Below are 18,617 nucleotides of genomic sequence, written 5' to 3'. Positions count from 1 at the left end.
TGGTCCACTGTTTTTTGTGACTTGTTAAAGCCAAAATTATTTGCCCTCCTGTGAAATTTTAATCTTAGCTGATGTTAATTTCTTAGGTAATGCCTAATAAAAATTAAAATTATAGGCATAATCCATTTATTAAATGTAGTTAATAATATCTAATAAAATTCAGTTGTATTTTTAAACTAATCATTATATAGTAACTAATAATAAATCAGCCTTTTCTCTCTTTTCTCTATGATTTTAATGTCTACTAATGAGACTTTATAGTAAAGTTTTAACTATTATTATGCTTTTGCAATTTAATTAGATCGAAAAAGTTGTTCATGTCAAGCATACAATAAAGCAATACACTATTTATTGTCTACTTTCTTATTTTACCTGTTATAGTAACCTTTATTGCATCATTGGTCAATATTGTTATAATATTCAGCAATTAATTCCAACATGAATATTGATACCGTCATAACCCTATAGTCCATATCAAGCAGTTTTCGGAGCTTGATGGGGAAATGTAAAGAAAGTGAAAGTTAAAACTTTTAGGGCACACGGAGGTCTGGTTGAAAATGCCAGTTATGTCCTTCTGAAGTGATATCAGGACTGGTTTATTCCCCACACTCTCATCTGAAGTATGCAGGCGTATAAATAGCTGCCACTGTTGGTGTGGATGTTCACACTGGCCTATATTAGTTGGCTGAATCAGTGTTGAGTTCACAAAGACTTTCTTCACCCCACGTCATCCATGATATTTATATTCTTTCATTTTCCTTCAGCTTAATCAGGGGTTGCCACTGCAGAATGAACCGCCAACTTATCCGACAGATGTTTTACACAGTGGATGCCCCTCCAGGTGCAACCCAGTACTGGGAAACACCCATTCAGACTCATACACTACGGCCAATTTAGTTTATTCAAATCACCTATAGCGCACATGTTTGGACTGGTCGAAACTTAAACCAGCGACCTTCTTGCTGTGAGGTGACAGTGTTAAATACGTAGCCACCGTGTCACCGTTTCACAATGTTTTAAGGATGATTAAAAAATAAAACTAGCCATTAAAGGAACTTTTACTCACCATCAGGCCATCCTCGGTGTATAGGGCTGTGTTTTTTTTTTCAAAAAATCAGATTTATGAATAGATTCTTTTTCTCTTTTATTTATTTATTTATTTATTTATTTATTTGGGGAAAACAAAAGATGTTGAAGAACACTGTAAATGCTGGTTTCCACACAGTCGATTTGTGTTTGGACAGCATAATGGAATTAAGGGTGCTTTCACATCTGTAGTTCGCTTCATTTGGTGCGGACCAAGGGCAATAAATGATCCATTGTAGCATTTTCTGCCGTCTTTGGGTCGTTTTCACACCACACTGCTGGCTTTGGTCCGAACCAGATAAAAAGAGCCAATATGCAGTCATCTGACAAAATCCACATCTCTCATTGGCCAGATGTTATTGAACATATTTCCTAAACTGCTTATCGATTGGTCAGAATTCACGTGCGGGAAAATGCCAATGAACTCCGCAAGTAAACAAACGACTGCGAGTTACGACTGCGCTGACTTATTGTATCCCTGCTCATAGTATACTATATAGTTGTGTACATCACTTTAGACAAACTATACATTTCAAGAATGAAGCGCAGCTGCGGCTGGTAAACAATGTTTTAATGAATCGCACGTCATTTTAGGAAGAGACGTGAATTAATTTAGCTAAACTGCAACATGGTGATCTTACGGAAATACTACCAACGATCCGTCAGGTAATGTTTTTCCCTCTCTTTCTCTCTCTCTCTGTTGGAAAAGCACTGTCAACAAATATTTTTCCTTAACGCCCCATAATGCACAGTGCATAGGCCTACGGCATCATGTTCTCACCACTCCAGGGTTCGTTTGAAAGTGTACCGAGACCACCTCTTAAAGGAGGTCTCGGTACGCTTTTTTGGTCCGCTTTTGGTGCGCACTCAAATACGATTGCTGCATTTACACCAGCCCAAACGAACCGCAGCAAGAGGGAAAACGAACTCTAGTGCGATTCAACCCAACTAAATAAGGCAGGTGTGAAAGCACCCTAGGTTAACTTATTAGTTTTCACAAATGTAAGTGGAGCGACACAGTTAGTTGATCAATTCCCCTATAGCGTATGTGTTTGGCCTGTGTGGGAAACCGGAGGAAACCCACGCCAACACGGGGAGAACATCCAAACTCCACATAGAAATGCCAGCTGACCCAGCCGAGGTTCAAACCAGCAACCTTCTTGCTGTGAGGCCACAGTGCTAACCACTCAGCCACCGTGTCGCCCTGAAACTATTCATATCAATATAAATCTGATATAAAGGATGTTATTACTTTATGTATTCAAGGTAAGCAACTCGGTTTCATGGTTGTGAATGACAATCGCACCCCCCTCAGATATTGTTCCTCAACTGTCATTTCAGTACGAGACATGACGGGGTTCAACGATAAGGATTTTTTCTACTGGTCCAGTCCATAGACTTTAAAATATATGGATGTAGTATCCGTGACGTCACTCATAGGTTTCTGAAGAACGCAAATGAAGCTACAAGTAGGTGCGGCCAACCGTCGCCATTTTGTTTGCGTGTCATCGCACCCACGGCGGGATACCAAACAAGGGCAAAGAGGCGGAGAGTGAACAGAGCTACAGACACCTGCTGGTATTTAGCTTGGACCTGGCAGACAGACTTTACTTTGGGAGAAACGCTTAATACTTCATTACCTGCAACTCGTTTGTGTTCTGACCACATGTGCTTGGCTGTACACTATATCAATAAAGTGTTTAGACTTTTAAAACACTGTAATAATACATTAAACTACTAGGCATTGTTCCTATGATGGTTTTCAACAGGAGGAAAATGCGAATTACGTCCAAACACTTCAGATGTGTTAGTAAATGCACGACTATTGATGAACTCCAGCATAACACTATATGACAATGCTTCATATGACTGATCTAGAGCCTACAGCTAATCAATCTGTCACATTCTGGAGGGCATTACAACTCTAAAGAACATTATAAATGATCTTAAATAAAACAAATACATTTATAGAGATGTTATATTAGTATATCATTTCACTCACCAGGGAAACGAAGGCCACATGAATGGTTTGTGAGCACAATTAAGTGCACACAGCATCCCATATCATCTGATAATTGTAGGAAATAATCCCAAAAGGCAATTGACTGTGTAAAGAAACATTAACCAACACAAAAATATGATGTATATGCCGAGTTTATCGGCTAATTAGCCGTAATCAGCTGAGGTGACGAGACGGCGAGCAGCGAGACCTAGCTGTCACTCAAGTGGCCACGCCCTTAATTATGCAGACTTAACATAACTTAATAAAACGAATCGGATGAGTTATAAAAAATCTGTTGTACCAGGCTGTAAACATGTTTTTATCAGCTGTAAAAATGGCCAATTTCCCATTGCAGTCAGAAATGACCTGGACTTCCTGGAGCCAGCCCCCCAAGGCGAGTCGATGAATTGCAGTTTTAGTTACTTCCGTATTGACTTCTCGAGGGAGAGCGGGAGGTTGCCGCTTGATCCAGTCCGGCCAGTGACTCCGATTTTTACTTGCCCTGGCAAAATTTCCACTCACCCCATCAAAAAAAAAAAAAAAAAAAAAGACAAGTTAATAGCTATTTTTAGCCACATATTTTAAATGATGTATCAAAATAATGTCTTTAAATCTAGAGTTTAATTCTTTTAAAAATATTAATAAATGTATAATGAGAAAAATTCTAAGTTTTATGCAAACCAAAAGAGCAGTGTGGAAAATGTGCAGGTATTTTATTGCAGTTTGAAATTATTTAACAAAAGGTTTCCGGCTTGTCATACTGACCCAAATTGAGCAAAACATCACTTGATTTTTTTCGTCATGTTGCACCCACGTAAATGTCTGCTTCCTAGACGTTGGAAACGGATGTTTTCTTTTACCCTTATAGTTTGATGTTGGCGTCACTTCACTGCAATGGTTGTTACCAGGTTATGAAAAAATAGCATGCTCAAAACATCAAATCAGAGGATCCAAAAGGCAATATGGTTTATACGACATCACAAAGAAGGTCACATTTAAAGACTTAAAAGCACAAACTAAAAATGCACGCAATTGACGAATAGTTGCAGGCAAATTAAACTTTAGTGACATGGCAACACTGAGTAATGATCCTGTCTACTGTCCCAAGCGTCTCTCACGCTGGCCCTGGGCCATTGGGCAGTCCTTATTGTTGAGCCCTGCATGAGTACACTGTTCATCACCATGATGATTTCTTTTTGCCAGACATTTTGGTCAGCATTTAAAAGAAAGTAAAACCACTTCAGCTGAAATTGTTGACTTTCATTCTTGATTTTAATTGTCAATTTCTTCAACAAACAGTCGTGTTTGGCTGTTAATAGTTCGGACTGCTGAGCAAATCATTGGTACAACCCTTCCTACTCCCCAAGAACTGTACTTATCCAGAGCGAGCAGAAGGGCTGCCAAAATCACTCTGGACCCCTCACACCCAGCACACTGCCTCTTTGAACTGTTACCTTCTGGTCGACGCTACAGAGCACTGCGCACCAGAACAGCCCGACACAGAAACAGTTTCTTCCCTCAGGCAATCCATCTCATGAACACTTGATGATAATAATTGCGGAACCAACATCACTACTTGCCATACACTTTTATACACATATACACTTATTTAACAACACACTTTACATGCCAATTTGCACATAACAGCTGCTCATATAACGTTGTATATAGTAATAAACATGTACATACACTTGTCATCTGTATATTTGCACTCACTACTTCTATTTTTTTTAATATATTTATGATCTGTTTTTTGTCCTGTCTCTGTAATCCTGTTGCACTGTAGAAGCTTTGTTACGAAAACAAATTCCTCGTATGTGTGAACACACCTGGCAATAAAGCTCTTTCTGATTCTGATTCTGATTAAAGCAGTACGGTCAGGTGGTGTAACTGGTTTGGATAAATTGGTGTAACCAGTGTTTTCCATAAAAATATAATTATATATATGAAAGTATAGTGAAATAAAATGTAAAACACCTAGTTTAGTGTAATAAAATAGTTTTGAACAATTTTTACATAATTTGTCAGAGATTATTTAGAAATCAGATGTGTTTTAGCATGTGTCTGGCCAAATATTGCAAAAACTCATTCAAATGTTCATTTCAAGAGTTCACACTTAGATGATGCTTGACTATGATAGCAGGTTTGGCATGCTGTCCCTGGAGAGAACCCTGAGCTCGGAGATAGATGAGCCCGAGGTTCCCGCCTGGTCAATGAGCATTAGGAGGGATACGAGATCAGGTGTTTCTCGAGTGCCCCCTTTTGCTATGTATGCGTTAAGTGACTATTACGATTCACTTATGTACATGTTTTTAGACTGTAGGAGGAAACCGGAGGACCCGGAGAAAACCCACGCAAACACAGGGAGAACATGCAAACTCCACGCTGGGAGTGCTGACTGGCTCAATTAGAACTTGAACCTGTGGCCTTCTTACTGCGAGGCAGCAGTGCTAACCACTGAGCCACCGTGTTGCCCGATCATGAAAGAAGAGAAGGGAAAGATGGGGGGGGGTTTCCAAAAACGAAGATAAGGAATGAAGTTTAGGCAGGATATTTACAGTATAGTAGTTTTAGAATGATCTGATAGGCTAGCTAATGATTAGCAATAAGGATCAGCTGTAGTCAATCATATCACGTGCTCCTCTCCAAATTAGTTTGTAAAACTCCACTTAGAGAGAACTTGAATAAAATAAATGTTGGTGTGATATTTTTATATGGTGTGTTTATTTCTGTGTTACTTGCATGTCATCTAGGATGAGTCAATTATTTAATATTTGCACAAATTGACATTTTCAGGTATTCAGTCTTAATGTTTGTAAAACAATGTGCAAATGTTATTTTTAATTACATAAATCTGTACATTTTAAATACCTGAGGGATGCCTTTAAATCAACTTTCTAAAAGATTTCTCGTCTTGCCGCACATTATTTGTCACATATATACGTTTGCATATTCCTGAATTGCTTGTACATTAATCGATGTGAAACTTGTCGTCAACATTATGAATAATTAGTCCACCTGTGTTTGTTGTGATGTTTCCTCACGATCAAATAAACCTCGAACCTCAACTTCCTGCCTGTTCTCGCTCACACGCTCAGACAAGAGCCGCCAGAGGGCTGCCGGCATACGTACATTCTCAGAAACATCTTATTTTCTCAGAAGCAGTTCAGATTTTCCTATAAAGAGAGAGCGAAAGAGCTAGAATTGTTTCCTTGTTAGTGTAGGTGTGGCCAGAGATCAGAGACTGCTTTATTATGGCAGCATTGATCGTTATACCAAACCAGTGCAAGTGTACTATATTCATATTAATGTGAAGACTCTAACCCTGTGTATTGTTTAATTTTACTACCGTTTCATTATGCTAGTGGCTGTTTTTGCTTCATTGGCTGCTTTATTATGGCAGCATTTATTGTTATACCAAACCAGTGCAAGTGTACTATATTCTCTATATTGTGAATACTTTAACCCATGTGTATCATTTAATTTTACTACCATTTCATTATGTTAGTGGCTGTTTTTGCCCCATTGACTAACATTATAAATACTTGTTTTGATTGCAGAGCCTTGGCACCAAATAACCATGTATTAAAACATAATAAATATATTTGGGGTGTTTTGATCATTTAGAAACTTAATTAATTTAAAATGGAAATCTTTTGTTTATGTTTAAATTACTTACTGATGCAATTGTGAATATGATTATAAGAAAATATTCTATACATATCTATCTAAATGTATATTAAATCAAGGACCACAATGGAAACAAGTTTTGCTTTTAAAACTTTGTGTATGTCCTCGGAAAAAAAGAGTGTTCAGTTATTTCTGTCAAAAATAAATAAATAAATAAATAAATATGTGGCTCACCTTTATCTATTTAGTTTAACAAAGAAATAGATGTTATTTACAATGTTGTGTAACCACGTTAACATTATAAATAACCTATGCAATGCATAATAAATAACTTGTGCATGAAATAAAAAATCCATTGATGCCATTAATCAACAGAACTTCTATTAAATACCTTAAAAATAAAAAATGTGTGAATATTGAGTATAATTATCTGTTTTTCAGTGTATTGACGATAAAATGTCTGTTTTTGGTGGGTCAATTGTTTGTTTTTGGTGCATTGATGAATAAGTGTTTGTTTTTGGTGAACTAATTTGTGTATATCCTTGACAGATTAAGTGCATTGACTTTTCTGTCAAATAAAAAGAAAGAAAGAAAGAAAGAAAGAGTAATGTGTGGCTAACCTTTATCTATATAATTTAACAAAGAAATATATGTTGTTTAAAATGTTGTGTAACCACGTTAACATAATAAATAACATATGCAATACTTAATAAGTAGGGCCAGAGGGAATCTGCTGACGTTTTTGCAATTTCTGCGGAGAATTTAGTTAAAAATCTGCGAATTTCTGCGGAATTATTTTGGGAGCATCATAACTAAAACCTTAATATGTGAAACAAAAAATAATACATTTTTAACTTGTATTTAATGTTTAAAATGCAAATCCAATTAGATCCACTTCATTTGGTAAACAAAGCAAGTCTCTCATATAATATCTCTACTAAAAGACAGAAAATATTACTGTATTAAACTGCACTGTACATAAATCAGATCAACATTTTCATATTAGCCAATAATATTACTGTAATTAATTTTAAAACTGAATAAATATAAATTTACACACATTTACTCAAGTAAATAAACAGAATTAATGATGGGCTGAAAATCTTCGGAATTCTGTGCACGCAGATTCTGTGTGGGCCTGATAATATGTAATTTGTGCATGAAATAAGTAACTTTGATGTATTTAGATATTCCTAAAGAATCCATTAATCAACAGAACTTCTATTAAATAACTGATCAATGAAAAAAGTGTGAAATATTGAATATAATTCTCTGTTTTTGGTGCATTGATGAATAAGGGTTTGTTTTTGGTGAACTAACTTTGTATATATCCTTGACAGATTAAGTGCGTTCACTCTTTTCTGTCAAATAAAAAGAAAGAAATAAAGAAATATGTGGCTAACCTTTATCTAAATCATTTAACAAAGAAATAGATGTTATTTAAAATGTTAACATAATAAATAACGCATGTATTAAATAAGTTACTTTGGATTTGGGTATTCTTAAGAAATCCAATGGTGCCATTAATCAACATGATAATTGAAACTGTGAATATTGGAAAAAGCTCCTCCTTATGGTCATAAAACCAAAAGCTTTGCAGGTGTTATATTGTTTGTTTTATGGCAGTGTTTGGTTTATTTTGCAGTACATTGTTTCCATGTAAATTAATGACTAAAATGCATAAAATCTTCCAATTTTAGTTTAAAACAGTGTTGTGTAAATGCCTCTCGGTCATTGATTTTTAAGGGAAACAGCAGTAAAAGATAAAGCATTGATTTAAAAATAAAATGAATTTAAATAAGTTCATCAAAACATTGTCACTTGATCATGATCCTTCACTGGAGAACATCACAATTGTTTTTGCATCATAGTACTGACCCATGAACAATCAGTAAAGAGGTTATGGGCCATAAAGCCATGTTGATGCACCTCAGCAGACTTCTCTAAATATCACCCATTTTCTGAGACAGAAATAAACCGTGTGAAGGGATCTTTAATTCTCTGCTGAACTTGCTGGTGTTTGTGGCTTTTAGGAGACTGTGAAGAAATTAAAGCACATTTTGCTCAATCAACCTGATGTTTTTAAGTTGCATTTAGACATTTCCTGACAGTGCTTTTCCCAGAGTTGAAGTATGAAATTTGGCTGTCAAGTGTTTGAAAAATGCAATTATGCAATTATTTGACTTTGTTGGTGCATTGACAGATTTTAGTGCATTGATGATTGTCTGTTTTTAGTGTGTTGACAAGTACTTGTCTGATTTGGTGCATTGACAATTGATTCACTGTTTTGTTGCATCAATAAATAACTTTTGTTTTTGTTCCATTGATGATTGGTTTTCTGTTTTAGTGCATTGATGATTGTCTGTGTTTGGTCCATTGATGATTGGTTTTCTGTTGTAGTGCATTGATGATTGTCTGTGTTTGGTGCATTGACGATTGGTTTTCTGTTTTGGTGCATTGATGATTGTCTGTGTTTGGTGCATTGATGATTGGTTTTCTGTTTTGGTGCATTGATGATTGTCTGTGTTTGGTGCATTGATGATTGGTTTTCTATTTTGGTGCATTGATGATTGTCTGTGTTTGGTGCATTGACGATTGGTTTTCTGTTTTGGTGCATTGAAAATTAATTTTATGTTTAGGTAGATCGATTAATTGTCTGGGTTTGGTCCATTGATGATTAACTCACTGTTTTTGGTGTGTTGATGATTGGTTTTCTGATTTGGTGCATTGATGATTAATTGTCTGTTTTCAGTGCATTGACTGTTTTCGGTGCATTGAGTAACTGACAATTTTGATGATGGTTTTGGTGCATTGACAATTCACTTATTGTGCATTAATAAATAATTGACTTTTTGTGCATTGACAGATTTTGGTGCATTGATTGTCTGTTTTGGTGCAGTGACAATTAATTAACAGTTTTTTTTGTGCATTGATGATTAACTGACTGTTTTGTTGCGTTGACAGTTTTTGATGCATTTACGATTTGTGTTCTGTTGTGATGCATTGACAATTGTTTATATTTTGGTGCATTGATGATTAACTGCCTGTTTTTGTGCATTGATGATACATTTTCTGTTTTGGTGCATTGACAGTTAGTCTTCAGTTTAGGTAAATTGATGATTGTTTGTGTGGTGTATTGACAAAATAATTGTCGGTTTTTCTGCATTGAAGGTTAATTGTCTGTTCTTGGTGCATTGATGATTGTTTTCAGTGCATTGATGAATAAGTGTTTTTGGTGAACTGACGATTAATTAATTCATTAATTTTTTTATTTATTCGTAAATTATTTTCTCTAATTTGGTGCATTGACAATTAAACGTCTGATTTGGGAAAAATCTAAGTTATAATTTTAATTTTTATTTACTAGCCCAACACAAAGTGATACATGTATTTGTTATCTTTATATAGTGCTTTTTTTTTATAATCCTCTGAAGTGATGATCGTAAATCTGGTGTGTGTCTCTGTGTGTGTTCAGGAATTGACTGATCTGGGTCGGGATCCTCCAGCACAGTGCTCCGCGGGACCGGTTGGCGATGACTGTGAGTTATTTTATTATTATTATTATTATTATTATTATTATTATAATACAGTGTCATTATCCTCCTCATATCACTGCTTCACCATAATCAGACGTTTCTCGCTCTTTATTTGCAGTGTTTCACTGGCAAGCAACAATTATGGGTCCTGTAAGTGGATATATGAGCTTATTTGCATATCAACAGTGGCATTTATTTGCATGCTGGAACTGTATTACTTCTGAATGATGTAAATCAGGCAACTTTACCCTGTTGTTTTTGTTTTACAGAATGACAGTCCATATCAAGGCGGCGTGTTTTTTTTGACCATTCATTTTCCTACAGACTACCCTTTCAAACCACCTAAGGCAAGGATTATTATCTGTTTAAACAACCTAGGGGTTTATTAGATATTTTTATGATTTTATTTGTGTTTTATATGTAAACTACTGGTCACAAGTTTCAGAACAGGATGATTTTAGTGTTTAAGGGAGTCTTTTCTGCTCAACAAGCCTCCATTTATTTGATCCAAAGCACAGCAAACATATTCAATATTTAAATGGTAAAAATATTTAATGTGTTACTGTAGCAGAAGAGACTCCTTTAAAATAAAACATCTTACTTTTCTAAATCCTTTGACTGACTGTACTTGAATAGTGTTCCTAAATGACTGTCAACAACTGAAATTATTTTTGGATTATAAATATTGTAAGTATTACATTTCGAGTTTGCAGTTAATGTAGTCTTTGATGCTGACATTATGCAATTAATCAAATTAATCTGCTAATAAAGAGCTTAGATTTAGACATGTTTGTTGCAAACCCTTGGAGATCTACAGTCAAATGTAAGTAGATTTACATTCTGATCATCTGTTTCTGCTTGTCATTCACAGGTTGCGTTCACCACAAGAATTTATCACCCAAATATTAACAGTAATGGCAGCATCTGTTTGGATATTCTAAGGTCACAGTGGTCTCCAGCATTAACTATCTCTAAAGGTGAGCCCATAAACACCCAATCTGCTTTAATAGAGATTTTTCTTAAAGGGTTAGTTCACCCAGAAATGATAATCAGCCCATTTCTTTCATTCAGGTGCGTCAATATGTAAACACTGTCAAGCTCCCCTCACCATAAAGCATATTTTAATATGATGCAAAATTATAAAGATGCTTTTTACAGTGAGGGATACTGAGATACTGAGAGACTGAGGGGATGTTTTTAAGAATTTTGCATTATTTATCATATATAGAACTAACAAAAAAGGGCAGCACGGTGGCTCAGTGGTGGCTCATAGAAAACTAGGACTCATGATTAAATGTTGCATATCATAATTATAATTAATGTTGCCATTATCATAAGCGATTATTATATGCTGGGGTGGCTCAGTGGTTAGCATTGTGGCTTTCACAGCAAGAAGGTCACTAGTTCGAGTACCAGCTGGGTCAGTTGGCATTTCTGTGTGGAGTTTGCATGTTCTCTCCGTGTTGGCGTGGGTTTCCTCCGGGTGCTCCGGTTTCCCCCACAGTCCAAACACATGCGCTATAGTGGAATTGATAACCTAAAATGTCCGTAGTGTATGAGTGTGAATGAGAGTGTATGGGTGTTTCCCAGGGATGGGTTGCAGCTGGAAGGGCATCCGCTGCATAAAACATGTGCTGGATAAATTGGCGGTTCATTCCACTGTGGCGACCCCAGATTAATAAAGGGACTAAGCCGAAGAGATAATGAACGAATTGTGTTTGTCCATATTTGACCCAGAGTTGGGTTAACACTACCCAGAATTTATAAAGAGTGTACTCTTGTGGTCAATAACGTGGTTTGAACTTAATCTATGATTTATTTTTGTTGAGTTTTCAAGTTATTAAGAATATCAGCATCTGATAAACAAGAAAGTCATTCATCTTTTAATCTATATATAGGGGATTTAAGTTCTACACTAAAAACATGCTATTTTAACTGTTTAATTGTTTACCCAGCATTGGGTCAAATGTGGACAAATACAACATTGCATTAATTATTTTATGAATCTTTGTCTTCTGTTCAGATGGACTCCTCTTTGGTTATGCTGTTGCTGTTTTTGCTCCATTGACCCATTATAATCACTATTTAACAGCTCATGCATTCTTCATTGCTAAGCTTTTTTTCACTGCAACTGATTGTAGAATCTTTCCCAGAGATGGGTTGTGGCTGGAAGGGCATCCGCTGCGTAAAACATATGCTGGATAAGTTGGCAGTTCATTCCGCTGTGGCGGCCCTGAATTAATGCGCGTGTATGGGTGTTTCCCAGTACTGTGTTGCAGCTGGATGGGCATACACTGCGTAAAACGTATGCCGGATACGGTGGTGGTTCATTCCGCTGTGGTGATCCCTGATGTATAAGGGTCTAAGCTGAAGGGAAATGAATGAATGAACTGAAAAGTCATATCAAATGTTTGTGTAAAATTACCAAAAAACTAATTAGTTTGATCTCTTATTAAGTTATAAAGTTGTTATTATTATGTAATCTGTTTCTATCTAGAATAATATTGGCATTAATTTGCTGATGTGGCATTAAACATCTTCTTTCAGTCCAATTATTTATCCATTTCAGTGATCATACATCTGCTTTTCCAGCTCTACAAAGGCAACAGTGTAATATCACTACTCTCTTTTCTTTAATCCATTATTGTGATTCTTTGTAAAGTTCACTTGATTATTTTTGTAAGTGGTCTGAGGAGTTCAGCCAAACTTATTCTCTTATTTTAAAACAAAGCATTACAAGGCAGCAAAAATAAGGTTAAAAACAAGGGCAGACATTCAGGCTAAAGTGGGCAAAGATCAATATCTTTGTCATATTTGTTTAGGAATTATTTATTTAATAATCTGTGTTATTTAAAAATGTATTGATTTATTTTTCAGGTACAGCATGTGTATTTAGCAGTAGTATTTAAGAAGTATTAAGGAATATAAAATAAAATATATATAAATCAGTACACCCCCTTTTAAAAATGAACATTTCTATCTATTTCTCAGTGAGAGACTAAATATTTTAATGCATATTAAACCGTTATATTCATTAAAATAAGAGATTGGTCACCGAACAATCTTAGTGAATAGATAGATAGATAGTAAATTTACATTTAAAGATAATGCATTTAAATGAGTTATAGCACAAAATAAAGGACAAACTACAAAATCAGCTCAACTAAATTCAATATTTTTAATGTTTCTCTTGATTTTTCCTGTTAATTAATATTTTATAAATTTTTCTCCCCCACATATGTTTTCACCCTGTGTCCGCTGGGTCTTAAAAAGTATTAAAAGTTGATAAATCAATGTAGAGAAATTTAAGGCCCTTAAAAAGTATTAAAGTCTTAAATGCTATTTTGCAAGGGATTACATTTTATGTCATTTTTGATCATGCAGCTGTATGCTAAAGTTTGACTGAATTAAATCTGCTAATATCAGGATGCTGTGTAGTTTATGAAGTCAATAAGGTCCTGTTAGATTTGACATCACGCTGCTTTGTTTATTGTAGTAACCGAGGCAAAACCGTTATTTCTGCAGTTCTATAGACGCCAACCTGCTGGATTAGCTAGATTTAATAGACTTCAATTCAGTATATAAATAATGTTTTAGTTTTGGATTAGTTTCCTACATTAATATTTAGTAAATATACTGTGAGTTAAAATATCGCCAGTGTTTCTGGTTGAAACCTAAAGTGGTTATAAGGTCTTAATGTATGGAAAGAGTCTTAAAAGGTATTGAATTTCACTCTCTGACTCCTGTGTATATACTCTGTATTAATTTGTGTGTAGTAATTTTTCGACTGATCTTCAGTTATTTTGTAAAATTAGTTCATCAGTTTTGACTAATCTACTGGATATGCACAAATATATAATTGTCAAGCCAATATGAGTTTAATAGGGGTGAACTAACTCATATGCCGAGCACTGTATATAAACTAGTTTACTGTTGTTTATTTAACATTTAAATCCAAAATAAGTCCTGTAAAGTGCATCCATCCCTAATGAAAAGTGCCTCACGCAGCTCCGGAGAGCAAATAAAGGGAAATAAAATAAAAAAATAATAAAGGGAATTCATGCAATTATTCATATTTAAAACCTTTTAAACAGTTTTTTGTAACTTCTGGTGAGAAAACAGCCATCATTGTCACTGTCTTGACCAGGTCTCACTGGAAGAAGAGACCGTACTGTCTCAATGTGATCTCCTGGCTTAAGAAAATAAAATAATAATAATAAAAATAAAATAAAAAAATAATAATAATAATAAGAAGAAAAATAATAAGAAAAAAAAGTAATAAAAATAATAATAATCATAATAATATAATAATAATAATAATAATAATAATAAATAAATAAATAAGTAAATTAATTAATTTATTAATAAATTAATAAATAATAATAATAATAATAAAATAATAATAATAATAAAAAAATAATAAAAATAATAATCATAAATAATAATAATAATAATAATAAATAAATAAAATAATTAAATAATAATACAAATAAAAAAATAATAATAATAATAAATAAATAAGTAAATAAATAAATGTATTAATAAATTAATAAATAAATAATAATAATAATAAAATAATAATAATAAAAAAAATAATAATAATCATAAAATAATAATAATAATAAATAAATAATAAAATAATAATAAAAATAAAAAAATAAAATTATAAAAATAATAATAAAAAATAATTATATTAATCATAATAATAATAAATAAATAAAGTAATAATAAAATAATAATAAAATAATAATAATAATAATAATTAAAATAATAATAATTAAAATAATAAAAATAATAATAAAATAATAATAATAATAAAAATAATAATAATCATAATAATTTAAAAAAATATAATAATAAATAAATAAGATTAAAAAATTATAATAAAATAATAATTATAATTATAAAATAATAAAAATAATAAAAAAATTAATAATAATAATAAATATATATATAAAAATAATATATATATATATTAATATAATAATAATAATAATAATATAATAATAATAATAATAATAATAATAAATTAAATAAAATAATAATAATTAAAATAATAATAATAATAAAAATTAAAATAATAATAATAATAGTAATATTATTAATAATTGTCATGTGAGGGATTTTTTTATGTATGTATGTATGGATGTATTATTGAACTTATTTTGGAGGGGAAAACTGCCATTTGTAAAGCAGAGGATACTTTTGACTGCATTCAGGCAGATTTAGAAAGTCGTTTGAGGAGGAGTGAATCACGGGCTGATCTTTATTTCTTATTTTTGGGTGAACTAATGTCAGATCTGAGATGCTGGTTTTGTTTATGCTAATCTTCTCCTGTTTCTGGGTGCAGTTCTTTTGTCCATCTGCTCACTGTTATGTGATCCAAACCCAGATGATCCGTTAGTGCCAGAGATAGCACGTATCTATAAAACAGACAATGAAAAGTAAGTATGTGTGTGTGTTGTTTGTGTTTATAATTCAATTAAATTCACCTTTATTTGTATAGCGCTTATACAATGTAGACAGATTGTGTTTATATATGTGCATAAACACTATATACAGTACATCCGGAAAGTATTGAAGCGCTTCACTTTTACAACATTTGTTCATGTTACAGTCTTATTCCAAAACGGATTAAATTGATTGATTTCCTCAACATTCTACACACAATCCCCCATAATGACAATGTGGAAAGAGTTTTTGAAATTGTTGCAAATTAATTAAATATAAAAAAGCAGTAAAATCAGATGTACATCAGTATTCTTAGCCTTTGCTCAATACTTCGTTGATGCACCTTTGGCAGCGATTAAAGCCTGAAGTCTTCTTGAATATGATGCCGCAAGCTTGGCACACCTGCCTTTGGGAAGTTTTGCCTATTCCTCTTTACAGAACCTCTCAAGCTCTATCAGGCTCGATGGGAAGCGACGGTGTACAGCCATTTTCAGATCTCTCCAGAGATGTTCAATAGGATTTAGGTCTGGGCTCTGGCTGGGCCACTCAAGGACATTCACCGCGTTGTCGTGAAGCCACTCCACTGATATTTTGGCAGTGTGCCTTGAGTCATTGTCCTGCTGGAAGATGAACCGTCGTCCCAGTCTGAGGTCAAGAGCACTCTGAAGCAGGTCTTCATTCAGGATGTCTCTGTACGTCACTGCATTCATCTTTCCCTCTATCCTGACTAGTCTTCCAGTTCCTGCTGCAGATAAACAAAAAAGATTGGTGGATTGCTGCACAGATGGTTCTCCTCTCTCCACAGAAGAACGCTGGAGCTCAGATAGAGAGACCATCGGGTTTTTGATCACCTCCCTGACTAAGGCTCTTCTCCCCTGATCACTCAGTTTAGATGGCCGGCCAGCTCTAGGTAGAGTCCTGGTGGTTCAAACATCTTCCACTTACGGATGATGGAGGCTGCTGTGTTCATTGGAACTTTCAGAGCAGCAGAAATGTTTCTGTAACATTCGCCAGCCTTGTGCCTCGACAATCCTGTTTTGGAGGTCTATAGGCAATTCCTTTGTCTTCATGCTTGGTTTGTGCTTTGACATGCACTGTCAACCCTGGGCCCTCATATAGACAGGTGTATGCTTTTTCAAATCATGTTCAATCAGCTGAATTGACCACAGGTGAACTTTAATGAAGCGGCTGAACCATCTCAAGAATGATCAGTGGAAACAGAATGGACCTGAGCTCCATTTAGAGCTTCACACCAAAGCCTGTCAATACTGATGTACATGTGATTTACAGCCATTTTTAATTAATCACATTGTCATTATGGGGGATTGTGTGTAGAATGTTGAGGAAATCAATCAGTTTGATCCATTTTGGAATAAGGCTGTAACATGAACAAATGTGGTAAAAGTGAAGCGCTATCAATACTTTCCTTATGCACTGTACATGTGTGCATGCGTGTGTGAATCTGCTGACTTTCATTTCTCTGCTCTTCTCAGGTACAACAGAATAGCTCGGGAATGGACTCAAAAATACGCCATGTGATACCCGAGGAGCCAATCTGCAGTATAGCTGGAAAAAAAATAATCAACGTTTCTTTTTCTTCTTCTTCTTTTGTTTTTGTTGTTCTTCCCTCAACGAATTGACGGTTCCAGTGTAAATCCAGACCATATCAGCCCTCAGTCCTCCTTCTGACCCCATCAACATTCATTCATTCATTCACACTGTAAAGAACAAAACAAGACCACAACATGATAAAGACCCACACTTTCTCTTGTGTTCAGAAAACGCTCGTGTCAAAGAAGCATGTTTTAACTACGAGCTCAGCCGTTTTTTATAAGGATAAACACACGCAGAGTGAAACCATCGACGCTTCTGACTCCCGCCACTGGCTATAGAGGTGCTATTAAAGAAGTCGATCCTTTGCTTTCATGTTTTTATATGCTTTTACAATAGCAATGAGAACTATGGTCTGTGAGATATATATGCTTATAACCCGACTGTTTCTTACCTAAATCAGTCACGTCATTGTATCAGCAGTAATGGAGAAAATAAAGTCTATATATTTTGCATGTTAATGGAACACAGTAATTGGTCAAACAGTGAATATCTGCGAATACATGTCCACTTCTGAAATCTAGGTTTGTTACTCCTCCTCTCTCCTGTTTTTGGATGTTTTTAGGGCGGAGAGCTGTTAGTTCGTCTTTCCTCCTAAACACTGTTCTCTCGTTGCACTGAATATTCGTGATCGGACGCTCTCATTGGATGACCGATCAACTAATAGCTCTTAATAGCTGTTCATTTTGTTTGCTCAATAAAGTTGCTGAACTTTAATTGCGTCTGTCTTCATGCATATCAGCGACTGGGAGGATTATAAATGTGGAGTTTTAGATGAAGCACAAATCCGACACGCGTCTGCTCACGTTTTCACACAGATACCGCTAGTCCTGTTTTGAATCTGTCACTATCGTGACGCACAGGCATCTGTAGCTCCGCCCTCTTCTGAAAAGAGCACAATCTCATTTGCATTTAAAGCGACAGACACCAAAATGACACGATTAGGATCAAAGCCTAAAGGGTTCTGTAGCAGCCACATGCTGCTTTTCATGCTTTTTTCATGCTGAGTTTTCACTGATGCTTGCACTGTGATTTATTTGAAACTGTTTACACTGTAAAACTACACAAACCGGAAAAAAAACACAGTGTAAACAATCACAAAAACGTAAAGCATAATATACACACATTCACAATACAAACACAAAGCTTAGTTCAATAAACAACATAAGGGTACCAGCAAACAAACAAACATACCTCATTCTGCTTTGCCATAAAAGGGGAAGCTAAACCGTTCACATTGTCTGCTATTTATAATTATGTTTTTGCATGAGGTGACAAAATCAGAATCAGTAAGAGCTTTA

At 34.6% G+C, this 18,617-nt stretch overlaps 1 protein-coding gene across 2 annotated transcripts in view; it reads left to right on the top strand.

Moving 5' to 3' along the window:
• Window positions 1-18,033, top strand: part of ube2d2l (ubiquitin-conjugating enzyme E2D 2 (UBC4/5 homolog, yeast), like) — a 21,070-nt gene extending 3,037 nt beyond the window's left edge. Inside the window, exons 2-7 of one of the 2 annotated variants that reach the window (XM_056472076.1) lie at window positions 10,194-10,257; window positions 10,373-10,404; window positions 10,524-10,601; window positions 11,126-11,231; window positions 15,605-15,698; window positions 17,199-18,033. In XM_056472076.1, the coding sequence (XP_056328051.1) occupies window positions 10,194-10,257; window positions 10,373-10,404; window positions 10,524-10,601; window positions 11,126-11,231; window positions 15,605-15,698; window positions 17,199-17,244 (420 nt within the window). In that variant the 3' untranslated portion in view covers window positions 17,245-18,033. Of the gene's footprint in view, window positions 1-10,154; window positions 10,258-10,372; window positions 10,405-10,523; window positions 10,602-11,125; window positions 11,232-15,604; window positions 15,699-17,198 lie in introns of those variants that run through there. The other variant, XM_056472075.1, reaches the window with a different exon arrangement.
• The last annotated feature ends 584 nt before the right edge of the window (window positions 18,034-18,617 follow it).

This window comes from Danio aesculapii, chromosome 14 (assembly GCF_903798145.1).
Source record: "Danio aesculapii chromosome 14, fDanAes4.1, whole genome shotgun sequence".
In the NCBI taxonomy this organism is placed as follows: Eukaryota; Metazoa; Chordata; class Actinopteri; order Cypriniformes; family Danionidae; genus Danio; species Danio aesculapii.
The sequence above is the reverse complement of the archived record's forward strand: the minus strand, read 5'-3'. Positions and strand labels throughout refer to the sequence as shown.